This window comes from Anomalospiza imberbis, unplaced genomic scaffold (assembly GCF_031753505.1).
Source record: "Anomalospiza imberbis isolate Cuckoo-Finch-1a 21T00152 unplaced genomic scaffold, ASM3175350v1 scaffold_127, whole genome shotgun sequence".
NCBI classification, from domain to species: Eukaryota; Metazoa; Chordata; class Aves; order Passeriformes; family Viduidae; genus Anomalospiza; species Anomalospiza imberbis.
The window spans coordinates 218,427-233,000 of NW_027099667.1; the positions used below are offsets into that span (position 1 = coordinate 218,427).

General features: G+C 50.6%; 1 protein-coding gene across 1 annotated transcript; it reads right to left on the minus strand.

Moving 5' to 3' along the window:
- Nucleotides 1-403: 403 nt before the first annotated feature.
- LOC137466017 (serine/threonine-protein kinase PAK 3-like) lies at nucleotides 404-1,813 on the minus strand. Its single transcript, XM_068177962.1, has 3 exons — nucleotides 1,646-1,813; nucleotides 923-1,060; nucleotides 404-533 (listed from the first exon to the last, which is right to left on the minus strand). Exons 1-3 carry the CDS (start codon nucleotides 1,766-1,768, stop codon nucleotides 444-446), a joined length of 351 nt encoding a protein of 116 aa, XP_068034063.1. The 5' UTR covers nucleotides 1,769-1,813; the 3' UTR covers nucleotides 404-443.
- Nucleotides 1,814-14,574: the final 12,761 nt, after the last annotated feature.

Genomic DNA, 14,574 nt, shown 5'->3' on the forward strand with positions numbered 1-14,574 from the left:
CCCTCCCCCTCTGCCCACAGCAACACAGACACTCCCAACCTTTCCCAAGAGCTGCAGCGCAACCACAGCCACAGCAGCAACCCCAGCAGTGACACCACTGCTCTGCTCCGTTTTGCCCCACTCTGCTCCTCTAGTCACAGCTGCAAGCCTGTCTCTCCACAACAGGTTGTGCCTGGCGGCAACAAAGCCACAAGACTTCTGCCCGCTTCCAATCCATGCCACAAACCCCATCTATGGCTCTTCCCACATTTAAGAAACACCTGACCATTCCGAAGCAAATTTAGACCTTAATGACAGGGTGAGAACAAAGGGAAGCTTCCAACACAGTGAAGGTTTTATTTATTATCCTATTTATTTCCACTATCAGTCTAAACAAACTACAAACTACGAGCTAGAAACTAGGAACTAGGAACTAGAATAAACAACTATGGCCTCTTCCAGGGCTAGTATCTCCTCTCGGCCATAAACTGCTGCGTTGCCACGATCAGAGGTGTCAGGCTGGAGGTCGGCTCGGCGGAGGTTACAAACGGATGCTGCCCAAAGAGAAAAAGAAGAAATTAATTTCTACTTACCTCCCAGGCTGAAACAGGCTTTCTCTGGCAACAAGAAAGATACAGAAAGGAGGGCATTCTGTGCACCTCTGTCTCCACATCCAGGACCTTGCTACATGGGGCCAACATGGCTCCCATTCCCACAAATCCATTAATTCAGATGTCTTCAGCTGAAGGAGATTTGGTCTAGGTGACCTTGAAAGGCTCCTTCCAACCCATCCTAGGCCAGGATTCTCCTCTCTTTTCCTTTGAAAAGCCCCCCAGACTGGAGATTCTTAGGAGCGGGGCCCATCCGAGGCCTTGGACTTGAGCAGATGAGGAGCCCCTGGCAGTGGGTGGCTGGCGCATCCGGCAGCCGCTTTGCCTTTTACCTGCAGAAGTTCCTGGGCAGACCAGCGCCTGTCCTCGTCCGTCTCCAGGCAGCAGTGCAGAAAGTCTCGCAACCAAGCGGACTGTTGCCTGGGGTTCTGCAGCTTCGGGCTGCCCCTGGTGCTTATCAGCTGTTGAACCTAGAGCAGAAGGAAATGCCACGCTCTACCTGCCTCTTTCACACCCCAAACTGCTCACACAGACCCCACCGGACAAGCTCCGCTCTCCAGTGGCTCTTTACTCCCTGCCCGAGGGTGGCAGATACCTTTCCTGCCCCTACTAAAAGAACCCAAAGCCCGAGGCAGCCATAGCCAGTCCAATATGCAAAGGCTCTTGCCTTGGCCCCTGATTTCATTGGCTGATGGAATTAGGAGCAACTCCATCAGCAAAAGCACCCTTTGCTTCTCTGAGCACTGACACCAGCTCTACAGGCGATGCGGAAGACAGACTTTTATCTAACTCTACTATTTCCAAGGATTATTCCATCAAATGCAGCTCAGCACTGCTCACTGCTCCCTTAGGCAAAGCTTCCATCAAGCAAAAGGCATCGTGAGGTTTTGGTGCAGTTCGTGATCAAATGCCAAGGGGATAATCTGGACAAGAAGCACGAGAGACTATGCAGCCTGGAACCCGTCATTTTCAGCTGCTAGCAAGCTTCCCAAGCAGAAGAATGGGAGCAGATTTTGTCCGAGTGACAGCAGTATCTGAGAGTAGTTGCAGCGTACCGTGCGGGAGGTCATCATCAGGTAAGGAGGCGCTCCTTCCACCATCTCCATCCCCACAATGCCAAAGGACCAGATGTCCACTTTGGGGCCATAGGGCTTCCTGCTGAAAATTTCTGGCGCCATCCAGTAAGTTGTCCCAACAGCCGATCTCCGTTTGCTCTGCTCAGCGGTGAGCTGAGCAGAAAGGCCAAAGTCAGCTGAGGAGAAAAAAACCATTCTGATCAAGCCAGCGTGAATTAGGGAAGCCAACAAAAGAATTCCCCACGGTACCAATGTCCAAGAAGGCAGTGTGGAATCCCAGCTGCAAAGGGGCCCTGCTGCCATTCCTCAGGCCTGCAGCCGAGGAAATACGGAATTGGCCACTTAGCAAAAGCCCCCAGTTTCAGGCAGTGGCTTTTAGTCCCCTGAAGCTATTAGACTGCAACTGCCTTGCTTGGGAAGGATCACACACAAGCCAAAGGCACCCCCTACCCCTTCTTCCCAGCAACACCTCCCTGCGCCTTGTGGCTGTGCTCTGCGCTCACAGCAGGGCAGCCTGCACTGCCACGGGCATCAGGGAACCGGCAGTCACCCAAAGGCAGCCCCACACCGCAGCCCGCCACGGCTGAGCCTGGCCAACAACACCCACCCAACTTGACAGATCCGTCCAAGCCCAGGAGAATGTTGTGGCTTTTGACGTCTCGGTGGATCACTTGCTTGGAGTGAAGGAAATCCAGGCCTTGCAGGCACTGAGAGAGGAAAAAGCAACACGAGCCTAAGTGGATTTCGTCCCACAAGCAGGGAAGTGGCACATCTGACTTCCTGGGGGATGGTGAGCCATGGCAAGACAGGCTGCTGGCAAAGGCAGCAGAGCCTGCTGCTCCAACACGAGGACAGCAGTGCTTTTCTAAGTGCGGGTGTGTTTGCTTTTGAAAGAGAAAGGGCAATTGTTCCTCTGGCCAGTGCCCTGCAAACACAGACTCAAGAAGCACTGCTGCCGTGGCTGTACTCTCTCCAGCCAGACAACAGTGGCTGCTTTTGCCAACACCACGTTGGCTGCCAGGCTCTCCTTTCAGGCTGAGCTCTGTGAGAGTCCTGCGAGTATCTCTTTGTCTTTGCCACTTGCTTGACATGGTGCCAGCAGCACCTTTGCTCTTAGGAAGGAATGCGGAAGGAATGGGAAGGAACGCAGCGCACACAGGCTCCAGGCAAGTGTTTAGAGAGGCAAAGACAAACACACTAGAAGAAGGGCAGGGACACTGGCAGGCACTTCCGATGCTCTTGCTACTGCCAGTTATAAGAGAAAGGCAGATAGGAAGCTCGGAAGGTGAAATCTCTCCTCTCCTTATCACCCATTTGGAAGGACCATCCCGACCAAGCCGTGGGAAGCACAAGCGCCATCCCTTACCTCCCGAGAGACAGCTGCTATCTCTCCTTCTGCCATACGAATCTCCCTAATGACATCGTGTAAAGAACCTCCGTCCATGTACTCCATCACCAGCCAGACTTCCTCGTCCACCAGGTAGCTGAAGGGAGGAAACAACAGCCTGGAGATGAATGCGTGCACTTCCTGATGGATTCTCCTTCCTGTGTCTCTCTCAGAAGAAGACAGGAGGAAGTCAATAATCATTCGCTATGCTCTCCAGGGCTTGAACTCAATCTACAGTGTTTTGTCAGCACATAAGACCCGTGGGAAAAAAAATCAAATGCCAAACCAAACAAAACAATGTGGAGAGAGGACAGGAACTTTGAGGCTGTTGGCTCAAGAAAGACAGGGCCAAGTCCGCTCTTTGAAAGCACACGTCAAACTAGGTATGCCAGCAAAGATTAATGCAGCCCCAATGCAATCTCCTCCCAAGACACTGTCGATCAGTCCAGAAACAGGAATTAACAGCTCCATCCTCTGTCAGCTCCATCCTCTGCCAGCGGTTGAACCGCTGCCTTGCAGGATGTGGATGACCTTTCATGGCAGAACAGCAGAACCACTCACCTGTCTAGAAAGGTCACAAGATTGGCGTTCTTATTGCCACGCATGACCTGGATTTCATTCAGGCACAGTTCACTGCTGCTCTCTTCCAGGAGACTAATTTTCTTTATGGCCACCTACAACGACATGGAAAACCGTGAACCAAAGTCTGTGGCGCAGGACCACAAGGGGAAGACGGAGACAGTGATTATGGGATGATGGAGCTGGGCTGGGCCAAACCGCCTTGTGGCTGGACATCAGACCGCTTGCTTGGGCACCTCCCAGGACAAAGAGCCAGATACCCTTTGCCTTGTAAACCTGGGAGAAACATGGTCTAAGCTCTCCACCGCAAAGCTCTAACAACACAGGCTGTGCCCACAGTCTTCCCCCAGGGCCTTACTTTATCATCCCCATTTTCATTCACACACCCCTTGCAAGCAGGAAGCCATTTTGTGCCGGTAAGAATGGAGCAAAACTGCTGGGAAACCTTTGGCACTTCTAGGGGGCTTGATCATTACTCCAGCAACCACTGGCATTCTCCATTGCACAAGAACAAAGCAAACCCTTGCAGACATGACAGATAAAATGCCGTCCTAAAACAGCACTGCAGAAGCCGTGGCGCTGCTTGACGCTTACCTCTTCTCCTGTGGCAGTCTCCACTGCCATGCACACCGTGCCAAAACCCCTAGAAACAAAAGAGCAGCAGAGAAAGAAGAAGTCCTTTAGTCCCTGCAAGTGCAGGACACCGCGGTCCAACCGCGGAAAAAAAGTCCCGGGGCAAACAGTAAATGGAACACGACAGATTCTCGTCTGGGTCTTTTCTCCCTTTTCTCTTTCTGTATCTGTGCATGTGTGGGATTTTTCCAGGCACATGCCGATTCGGCCTTCTCACACCTCTCCTTGGAGTCTATCTGCCAAATTCAAGCACCACCACTGAGGCCTTCTGAGAAGTCTGAAGCCATGTAAGAGCCATTGGAGGAAAGCCTCCAGACACAGATCCTTTCTCCAGCTTCCAAGGAAAATAGTGTCCAGCCACAGCCTGCAGCCACAGCTGGAGCAGGCAAAGGCTTCCACTGTTGCGCACACAAATGGAGAAGTACTCAAAATAGAGGATCCTTAGACGGCTGTGTTCTGGGTCCAGAGCCATTGGCAGCTGCTTCTCTTTGGTGCACCAGACACAGGAAGGGCTCTACTTTTCTGGCCACTTCAGCTATAAATGCTGACCAGTACTTAGAGATCATCAGGCATCATCTTAACGCAGTGTCTGAACAGCTTTGGAGCTTGCCTGCTGTCACTCTGGGGAGGTGTGACACCAGCAAAATGCACCGCCCCCCGCTGTGAAGAAGGAGCTGTGGCTGCACTCACCCTTTGCCAATCGTTTCCAGTTCTGTGTACTTAGCCTCAGGATCTCCCTCGCTCACCAGCATCTCTGTAAAAATCCCAAGGAAAGATGTTCACTTCAGAAGAGGTCCCACCCTGCAGCAGATCAGAAAGGCAGCCCCACTGTCTGGGACACTCTGCCTTTCAACTCAGTCAGCTGGGAAACACCACCACCACCACCACCACCACCACCACCACCTCAAAAACAACAGCAGCAAGACAAGCAGCCCTGCAGCACAGATGGCCTGCCCAAAACTAGAAGTCTACACTAAAATCTAAGCACATCGAGAAACAGTCAGAGGAGACAGGGATCAGAAAACTGCAACCAGGAGAAGTGATTGTTGTCTACAAACATTAAGGGCAGCAGGAAAAACAAAACCTTTCTGTTCTTGGCCATGAACACTCTGTGACATTCAACAAAAGCTTTCATCCTTGCAAACATCCAAGGCATCTTGGGTTCTGGAATCAATTCTTATCAACAGCTGCCCTTTCCAGAACAGGAAGAATATTGCAAAGTGCTTCCAGCAGAGCCGAGATCTCCAGCTTTAAGCAGGACTTTGCCTAAACAATGCCCCTCTGCCTTTCAAGAGCAGCAGCTTATGTTATACCATACTGTGATGGGCCTCAGGAATGAGATCCCTCAGCCTTTAGGCCAGGCTAAGTTCTGAAGATGACCTTGGGGCCGTGCCCCACAGGAGCTGGGCCCCACAGGAGCTCCTTGAGGCCTACTCATTCGCTAGGTCACAGCCTCCTGCTCAGCCAGAAACAACCTCTGTTTTCTTTTTGGCATAGAGGGAAGCTCAGGCAAAGCCAAACCAGGCCCAGCTGCCCTCAGAGGCAGGAGCAACACCCCAGGGACCCCTCACCACCTCAAAGCACAACAGCAGGTCCTGTGTGGAGGCCACAGGACCTGGCACTCAGCTGAGGAGGAGCAGGAGGTGGGACAGCTCTTGCTGACACGCGCACACACAAGGCACTGCTCCGGCGGACAAGGATCACAAAGCACATACTCAGCATGGCCAGGCACTTGTCCTCTGTCCTCTCTCCCAGCTGCTCTCTGCTGCCAGAGGAACCAGTCGTGCTCCAGCTGCTGCCAGAGGAACTAGTCGTGCTCCAGGTGCACGAGCTGCTCAGGCTTGAGTTTCCAGCTTGGGGACTGGAGGCTTCTTCAGGGCCTTCAGCTGCAGCTCGTGCAGGTACCAGGACACAGGAGGTGGAGCTCTGGGACAAGAAATTCATTTGGGTCACAAACATGCCTGCACGTCGGAGGTGCCCCTCCGATCCCATTTCAAATGCAAGCTCCTAGGAAGACGCTGCTGGCCACACCCAGGGCTCTTCACCTCTCAGCTTTCGCAGCCCACTTCTCCAGCTCAAGGCGCAAAATCCAAAGGCTGCTTTTACATGATGGACAAAATGACACCAAAGACACTGCTAGCCAAAACAGGCACTTACTGACGTGGGCTGCTCAGGCCGCAGGCTGACAGCAGGGGCAGGTTCATTGGCAGCGGATTCCTCCTCTTCAGCCTCTTCCTCGGGTGCAGAGGCAGCCAGAGCAGGTGCTGACGCTGCCCCTGTGCTCTGTGGGCAGACAGCAGCATGAGGGTCAGGAAAGAACCTGTCATTCAGAACCTTCGGTATATTCAGCTACAGGCCCCGCTGCAACTCAGCTGTTCCTTTAGCTACTGACTGACTTTAGCTGTTCTGTGGGGAGGGCCTGGTCCCTCCTGGGGACAGTGTCTCCTCATATCCTGCAAGGCTGTGAACTGCATCTTTGCACTGCTCTCTTCACTGGGGACAAGGAGCCTGCACAGCCACTGGGCACAAAGGGCTTCACTTGTACCCCAGGAGCATCCCAAGACATCCTAATGCTACCTCTTGTCTCTGGCTAAGACAAATTCACAGCCCCTGTCAGAACAGTAGGAAAGCGATGCCTAAGCGTCCAAGTTCCACACCCCTTTTCCAGGCCTCACAGGCTGGGGGAAGTGCTCTGGAAGAGCTGGAAGGATTCCAGCCCTCAGCATCTTCAGCCAGGCACGGGAGGTGCTGTCTGACCAGAAACTTGCAGCTATGCTTTGCTCCAGCCACAGGACTACCCAGAGGTGCCACTTACTGACGCTGGATGCTCAGGCCCTGCAGTGGCAGCAGGTGCACTTTGGTGGGAATCTTCCTCCCCTTCGGCCTCTTCTTCAGGAAGACGTGCAGCCAGAGGAGGCTCAGAGGTTGGTTTTGGGCTCTGCAGACAGACAGCAGCGTGAGGGACTGGTAACCTTCTTTATATTCAGCTCTAGAGCCAGATGCACTAAGGAGAAATCATCTGCACAGAAATGGCATTCTAAGTTGTTCAAACTCAAGTAGAATGGGCCAATTCGATGGGACTGCACTCTCTTCTACAGGAGAAATTCCATCATGGCTTAAAGCACCAAGCAACCCCACTTTCAGCTGCTTAAAAGCTCTGAAAAGGAACTGGAGGAAACAGCCCGGGATCCAACTCCTCCTGCAGCTGCTACTGCTGCTGCTGCTGCGGCTGCTTCTGCGAAGAGCCTGCACTGTACTTCCATTCATCCAAGCAGGCTGGCGCTGGACTGCAACAGGCCCAGCTCACAGCTTGCTCCACAATTGTCAAATGCTACCAACGCCAAAGGCTCCTTTCCCACTCACCCAAGGACCGGATTCTCTCCAGGCACGGGTGACGTGACCTGCAACACACAAGGGAAAAAGAACCAGATGCTGTAAGAAAACTGCCTGTGCTGGGCAAGCCTACCAGAAAGTCACCAACCCAAAGACAGATCATTCTGTTTTCACTATGTCACTCCAGCAGCAAGCCTTGTGTCACACAGCAAGCAAGACAACAGCACAAACCACTGCCTCGTGTCTACCTTCTGTCCTCTTTGGCCACTCAACCCATAGAAACTTGAGACTGAGAAAGTCCGAGTGGTTCTGTACTAGGCATTAGAGCTTCTGCCCCACCCCATCCAGCAGGAGCTACAGCTCCTCTCTTTCCTGTACTTCAGTTTTCTGAAGAGATTGCATGCAGCAATTGCCATGGGCTTACTGAAAGCCTTTCCCCAAAATAGCTTCGCCCAAGTCCCCCTTAACCATGGTGGCAGTTCGGTGGTGACACAGCACAGGAACAGCTCCTGGCTTCAGCAGCACACAAGAACTCCTCTGAAATGTCTATCTCAGAGGCCTTTTCCAAGCTGAGTCTGTGGTTTCATCACAGAACAAATGGCTCTTCTAGCACGCAGGAAGTGTCAAGTTCCACAGGCACGTCCTGGGATGAGGGAATGCAGACAAGAAGACTTGAACTGAGGGACTTTCCCTCAGTCCTGGAGAGCAGCGCACAGCTTTCACAAGGACTCCTGTCAAGCTCTCCCAGTCTTCCTATCTTGGAAGTTGTCTTGCTTGAGCCAGCAAACTGGGGAGATTCCAGACTCCATTGCCACAGGCTATGCCACGGGAGGAGCGGAACCCCTACAGGCTACATTACAAATGCTGCCCCACGCCCCACTGGCTAGAGACACCCCCTTCTTAGCTGCAGCTGTTGACAGCAGCTTTACCCAACTAAAGGCCTCTTGGTGGCATTTTGGTTTCCATATGCCGCACTGAACAAAACAGTCCACTTACGTGCCAGGTGGGTGAAAAAGTACCCAGAATAAGCCAAGGAGAAAGCCGTGCAAACTGCAGCACACACCCTCTCCATGGCTTGAGCAGTGCTGCTCAAGTCTGCACCAGACAACGCCTGTGGGGAAGAAACAAAAATACTCAAGAGTCCTGCTGGCAGAGACCTCGGCGATCAGCAGGTTCCGCCTGCAGCGAGCGTGCCACAGAGCTGCTCTGCGCACTGAGCCCTTCCGGGCCTCGGCACAGCAACTTTGCCTTGACAACGCTGGGATGCGGCCGCTGACATCACAATAGCAGCCACCCTAGGCTGGTTTGTGAATTCATGCATAGAACCAGGCCTTCTCTACAGCTCAGGCCAAAAAAAGCCTGCAAAGCTCTCCTCTGCTACAAAGCAACACAAAAAGCCCTCCTAGTCCAGAACCTGCTGCTCAAGGCATCTAAGAGTAACTCCAAGAACACACTAAGCCCCTATAGCCCACACCGAGAAGCTGAGCACTGAGAAGGGACCAGGAGGTGAGGAACCACGCTAGTGGTCTTTGGCCACCAATGCTTCTGGCCAATAATGTTCCACCTGGACCTTCCTCAGCTCTTGAAAGCAGCAAACAAGGAGAAGCACTGCTTTAATTGCATTTAGAGCTTTCTCCTAGCTACAGAGACGAGGTCATGGATCTTTCAGCACTATTTCTTCCAAACATTGTACATCATAGCCATAGTAGGATTTCAGCAGGGAAATGCCATGACCGGAAATGCAAGGGGGATCCTTCTGTCTGGCTCCCTCTAGCAGAGAGGCCTTGGCACCAAAGCACCACCACCGTTTCCCCCCCCCAGCCCCAGCCCCCCCAGTTTTGTCCTTCCACAGTATTTCTTAGGACACGGGGCTGAGATGGGTGGCACAGAAGTGACAGCTCTGACACATGGCTGAAACCATCAGGGCCAGGGTGGCATCTGGGACTGTATTTCCGCTCCAGCAGAACAAGGCAACCCAGAGTGGTGACACTGATACCAAGTGAGTTCAGCCAAGCCAAAAGGGAGCCCAGCCAAGCCAAACGGAGCCCAGCAGGGTGGGAGGAAGAGGCAGTGAAGCGGCAGAGCTGATTCCCATGCACACGCCCAGCATGGCGGACTGATGGTAGCGGCAGTACCAAACAGAGCTCTGCAGGGAGAGACACCCGTCACCATCGCCGCTGCCACCATCACTGCTGCAGAGAGGGAGCAGGAAACTGCCACTGCAGGTCCACAGCTGCTCCAGGCAGCACCAGCAGCCCCCATCTACCATCAGAATCATTCTGTAAGCCCTCGCCATCTTGTCTTTGTTCCAGGCGCCCCATGTGACACTTCACCTTTGTCGCTTAAGCCATTACCTCTTTTGCACAATTTTCTTCTTCTTGTTGTATACTGCTTTTTTTTTTTTTTTTCCTTACTACATTGTAACTCTAACATTTTTTGCCTCTCATAGATTGGTTTTTCCGTTGTTCCCCTCCATTGTCGTGGAGAAGGGGAGAGAGGAGAGGCGTTACAAGGACTATCTCAGGATGAGGACACAGAAAGGAGGGAAGGTCTTAGAAAGAACAAACAAGCCTCATGCTGCCTCTTTTGGATAAAGATAATAAAAGTGCAGGTTTCTTAATATCCAGCCACAAATCTTTGGAGTCTTGACAGCCAAGAAGCACAGGAACCCGGAAACCTTGTGGTGAGAGGCTAGAGATTGCTGGCTCAAAACATTTCAGGTGCTTGTATGCGGGGAAAGGGGCAGACCAAGCCTTGCTCTGGTGAGGTGTTGCCCTACTCTGCCCACCCCACACTGCCAGGCCTGTATCCCAGCCCAGCAGTGGCCGCTGATCCCTGGCACAGCAGAGGCAACGCTCCACACCTGTGTCTGGAACCCCTAACTCAGCTCCTAAATGGCCGGGTGAGTGGGAGCCCCATGTTGGGGAAGGCCCCAGGAAAGCCAAAGGGTATTTAACTCCCGAGACATGGCAACCACATGTCTTGGCCCTACCTCCTCTTGGAATTCTATCAGCTGAACACCACTGGAACCAGGATTGGTAGCTATGTTGGTTCTTTTCTAGGTATTTTCTCTCCTTCTCTCTTCCCCTTTATTCTTCCAATTCCATCCTCTCAGATTTTTGAGTAACTTAAAATCTAACAGGCTTGGAGTTTGTGAAGTTGAATGGGCTAAGTTAATGCTTGATGGAATGTTTCATGTGGATTGAATCCCGCTCTAAATTTTTTGCCAAAGTTCTCTGATTTTCAGAAGTTGCCAGTGAAGATTATTTTTGTCATTCCGACCTCTTGAGAACGTCTTGTCAGTATTTCTCCTGCTTTTCTACGTCCGAGTACGTGAACAAGTTTAAGTCCTTTTAAAGTGTCCCGTAGAGCAACGTTTTTGGGGCCTTACATTTTAACTGGCACAATGAGCAGGCTGTTCTTGAGGTGACATGGCCATTTTATACAGCAGTAACTGCTCATGACATAATAAAGGAGAAATAAATTTGCAGTCAAAGCTGCTATTTTCTGGCAGAAAAGTAATAGAATCCCACGCAGAAGCTGATCTCAACTGCTCTCCACTGGCAGACCTGCTAAAAGCTTATATATAAAGCTTGTCCAGCCCTAAAGAGAGATGGAGACTGAGAAAAGCCAGCACCATCCGCAGTTACTTGTGGAGAAAACATGAATTTTGGTAGAAGAAAAATTTAAAATCCCAGGAAAGGACCATGCCTGGTATCCATATGCATGGAGATTTGACTCAGAGAGCTGTAAGTTGCCAACAGCTAGAAAAGGAGCTGAATCAGTTGCAAATTGCCTTAGAGCCTGAAACAATAGCCAGCCTCAGGCCGCCGGAGCAGGAAGTGAATGCAGGGATGAAGCCAGCCCCCAAAACCTGAGAAGCCAGTTAAACACGCTGGTCCAAAGCCAAAGAGCTTTAGACTTGCAACTGAACACGGCTGGGGAAGGCCTGGAACCAGCGTTTTCTAGACTCGAGGAACAGCCAGGCCTCCCTGACTGCAAGGTTACCCCCGCAGCCCTTGCGAGGGGTTTAATGCCTCCGAGTCAAACGCTGCCCTTCAGCCTAAACTCCGCCCGCCCCTAAAACATACAGAGGGGGGTGCCCCGAAGATGATGTCACCTTCCTCCGCTCTCTGGAGGCGAGGTTTGACTCAGCAAAGCCAATCTTCTTCCCTCCTTCTCATCCCAAGCCCTGCCTGCTGATAAAGAAGCAATTTGCTTATCAGGAGGCAGTGTAGGGTAGTGGTACCTCCCTCTGCAACAGAAGTGGTTGAATTACACGGGAAAATTAGCATTGATCCCAAAGAAAGAGAAATGGAGAATGCTTTGAGAATTTTGCTAATGGGGGCGGGGGGCGGGGGGGAATGAAATAAATCCTTTTGGGAAAGAAGCGCATGGTGAAAAGCCCTGGTCTTTTGCCCGGGGAACAATCTGTTGTGTGAAGAGTTTGGACCCCTTGGAGCGGGGGAGAAGCCCCAAGCAATGCATGAGAAACAGCTGATGTCCCGTTTCCCTTCTTCTGGGTTATTGTAATTTAGTTCAAAACTTAAGGATCAAGATTAAGAAAACAAAATCTCGGGACCACCTCCAAAATTGGGTTGCGAGAGGGTGGTGAATTCAGCCATCCTAAGAGGCTTTTTGGAAATAAAATGGGGACTAAATGGAGAGTCCGTTTCCTTGTATTCTTAAAGAAGCTTTGCAGACTGCTCCTGCAGCGTCTCCTTCTGGCAGCAGTGGGTATTGAGCCTTGTCTGCCACCAGAGGCTGGAGGCCGAAATGCTGCCACTAGAGACTCTGTTGGAGAATCCTTAGGAGAAAATGCTTTTCTCCTCATGCAAGTTGGTTGTTTTGGTCTCACTAATAACCCTGAATGTTCAAGTATATCCTCACCAGGCAGGAGACTGGGTGTATGTCCAGACCTGGAATACAGAGCCGCTTCACCAGAAGCGAAAGGACTTTTGATGCCAGGGCTGTGAGATTTACAGCTCGAGACTCCCAAATTATGTGCTTAACGTTAGCTCTGGAGGCACGGAATTGTACTGGACAGTACAGTAAATGGAACTCCGCTGCAGATAAAGCTGCAATGGAACATTTCTGAAGTGAAAAGCATTCCATGGTTTATCTTTCTGCCCATTTCCAGAGCAATGTCCCTAGTATGGCAGCATGGCTGTTTGCTCCTGAATTAGTTAACCATGCTAGCAGGAGCTTGTACCTAGTGTCTATAATAGCAAGTATGGCTTTGAGTGCCAGAGGGGTAAGAGAACAAGAAAGAAAAGAGAGCCATGTCCTTTTCCCTGAGGACCACTCTAACATCACACACCTAGAACAAATACTACCTGACCCGTGGAAAAGAAATTTTGGCTTATGGACTTCAGTCTAAATTTGCAAAATAGAATGTAACAGAACGTGTAGATCCGACCAAAAGCCCATGTCACCTAAAACTGAAAAGGTCTCAAAAGGATGGTTGGCTCCTCTAACTTCGGTTTGCCTACATGGTGCTAAGAATCCTCATCAGTATTGTTACGGCAGTGGATAATTTAAATAAGATAACTTTTGCCAAATAAGGCTTATTGGCGATTGTTGCTTTCTTGATGTCTTCTCAGTTTCTTTTTACAGGCTTTTTTTGTTGGTTTAATGAAAGGATCACCAAAACTTTCTGTGGCAGAGAAGACAAAAGAATACCAAGGGGATAGTTCCTCGGTCTGAAGCAGGTTCAAATGGGACTGAGTTTTCTCCTCCTAGAGGTGTTTCACGGAAAGATGAAGTGGTGACAGGACTGAAGAATTGCTCTTCTTCACCGCATTGAGTGTTTACATGTTTTTATCTTGCTACCTTTTAAGACATTTACGTGCATAGGTTTTAGATGCGTTTGTTGCAAGCAATATTTTAAAAGTTTTGTATCTTCTCTCTGGTTGCCACAGTGGGGAGAGACAATTCCTCCCTACATTTATCTTAGGCAAATTTTTAGACCTCTTCCTGTCTCCTGAGAGCAAAGCACAAAATTACTCCACCAAGGCAAGTAGGTGTAATAATGGTAGGTGGTGTGTAGAGCATGATTGTGCACAAGAAAGGCATGTGGAACTGTGGGTGGCCCCTGGAAGGAAGGAAGGAAGCTTCCTGGAAGTAGGAGGAAAAGGGGCTGACAGAGGAGCAGAGGTGGCAGCTGGAAAACTCTCTCCAGCTGTAGACCAAGAAGGCATAAGTGGTAAAGCTGACGGAAGACAAGAAGAAAGAAAGAGTTTGGGTTTGAGAACCACTGAAGCGTTAGGTAAAGTCAGGAAGGTATTTGGTCGGAAGCCTTGACTGAAATGAGATGCTGGGGAGGTTGGAGCCTCTTGAGTTTTGTTATATCTTTGATCCCCAGCCCTGAGACAATCCAGACTACTAGGACAATGAAGTCATTTCAGATGGCTTTATTGAGAAAGGTTGCTCTGCTGTCATTTTCTGAAAGGCACTGAAATGATCCCTCTCTGGGTGCCGGTTCCCTTCTCTGCCCCACACGACCCAGCTAGCAGTGGGGCGGCCAGAGAAGAATCAGCAACAACACCCCGGGCATCCGTGGGGCGCGAGGGGAAACTCTCCGGTCTCGGCAGCATAACTGTGGTGTGCTCCATGGCAGAGCAACAGAGAAGAGACGGGTACAACTGAAGTGCCAAAACTGAAGATATTTCATAAATAAAAGGGCACAAACAAGGGTGCAAAACAAAACATAAAGAGGCTGCTTCAGAAGATGCCAAAGTGAGGTCAACACAGGTAGACAGATATAGATATAGATATAGATATAGATATAGATATAGATAGATAGAGATAGAGATAGAGATAGAGATATAGATTACATAGATATAGATAGCTATAGCGATAGCTATAGCTATAGATTCATCTATAAGTAGAGATAGAGATAGAGATAGAGATACAGATACAGATACAGATACAGATATACATACATCTATATAGTCTTTCATGGCAAGTTCCAGAA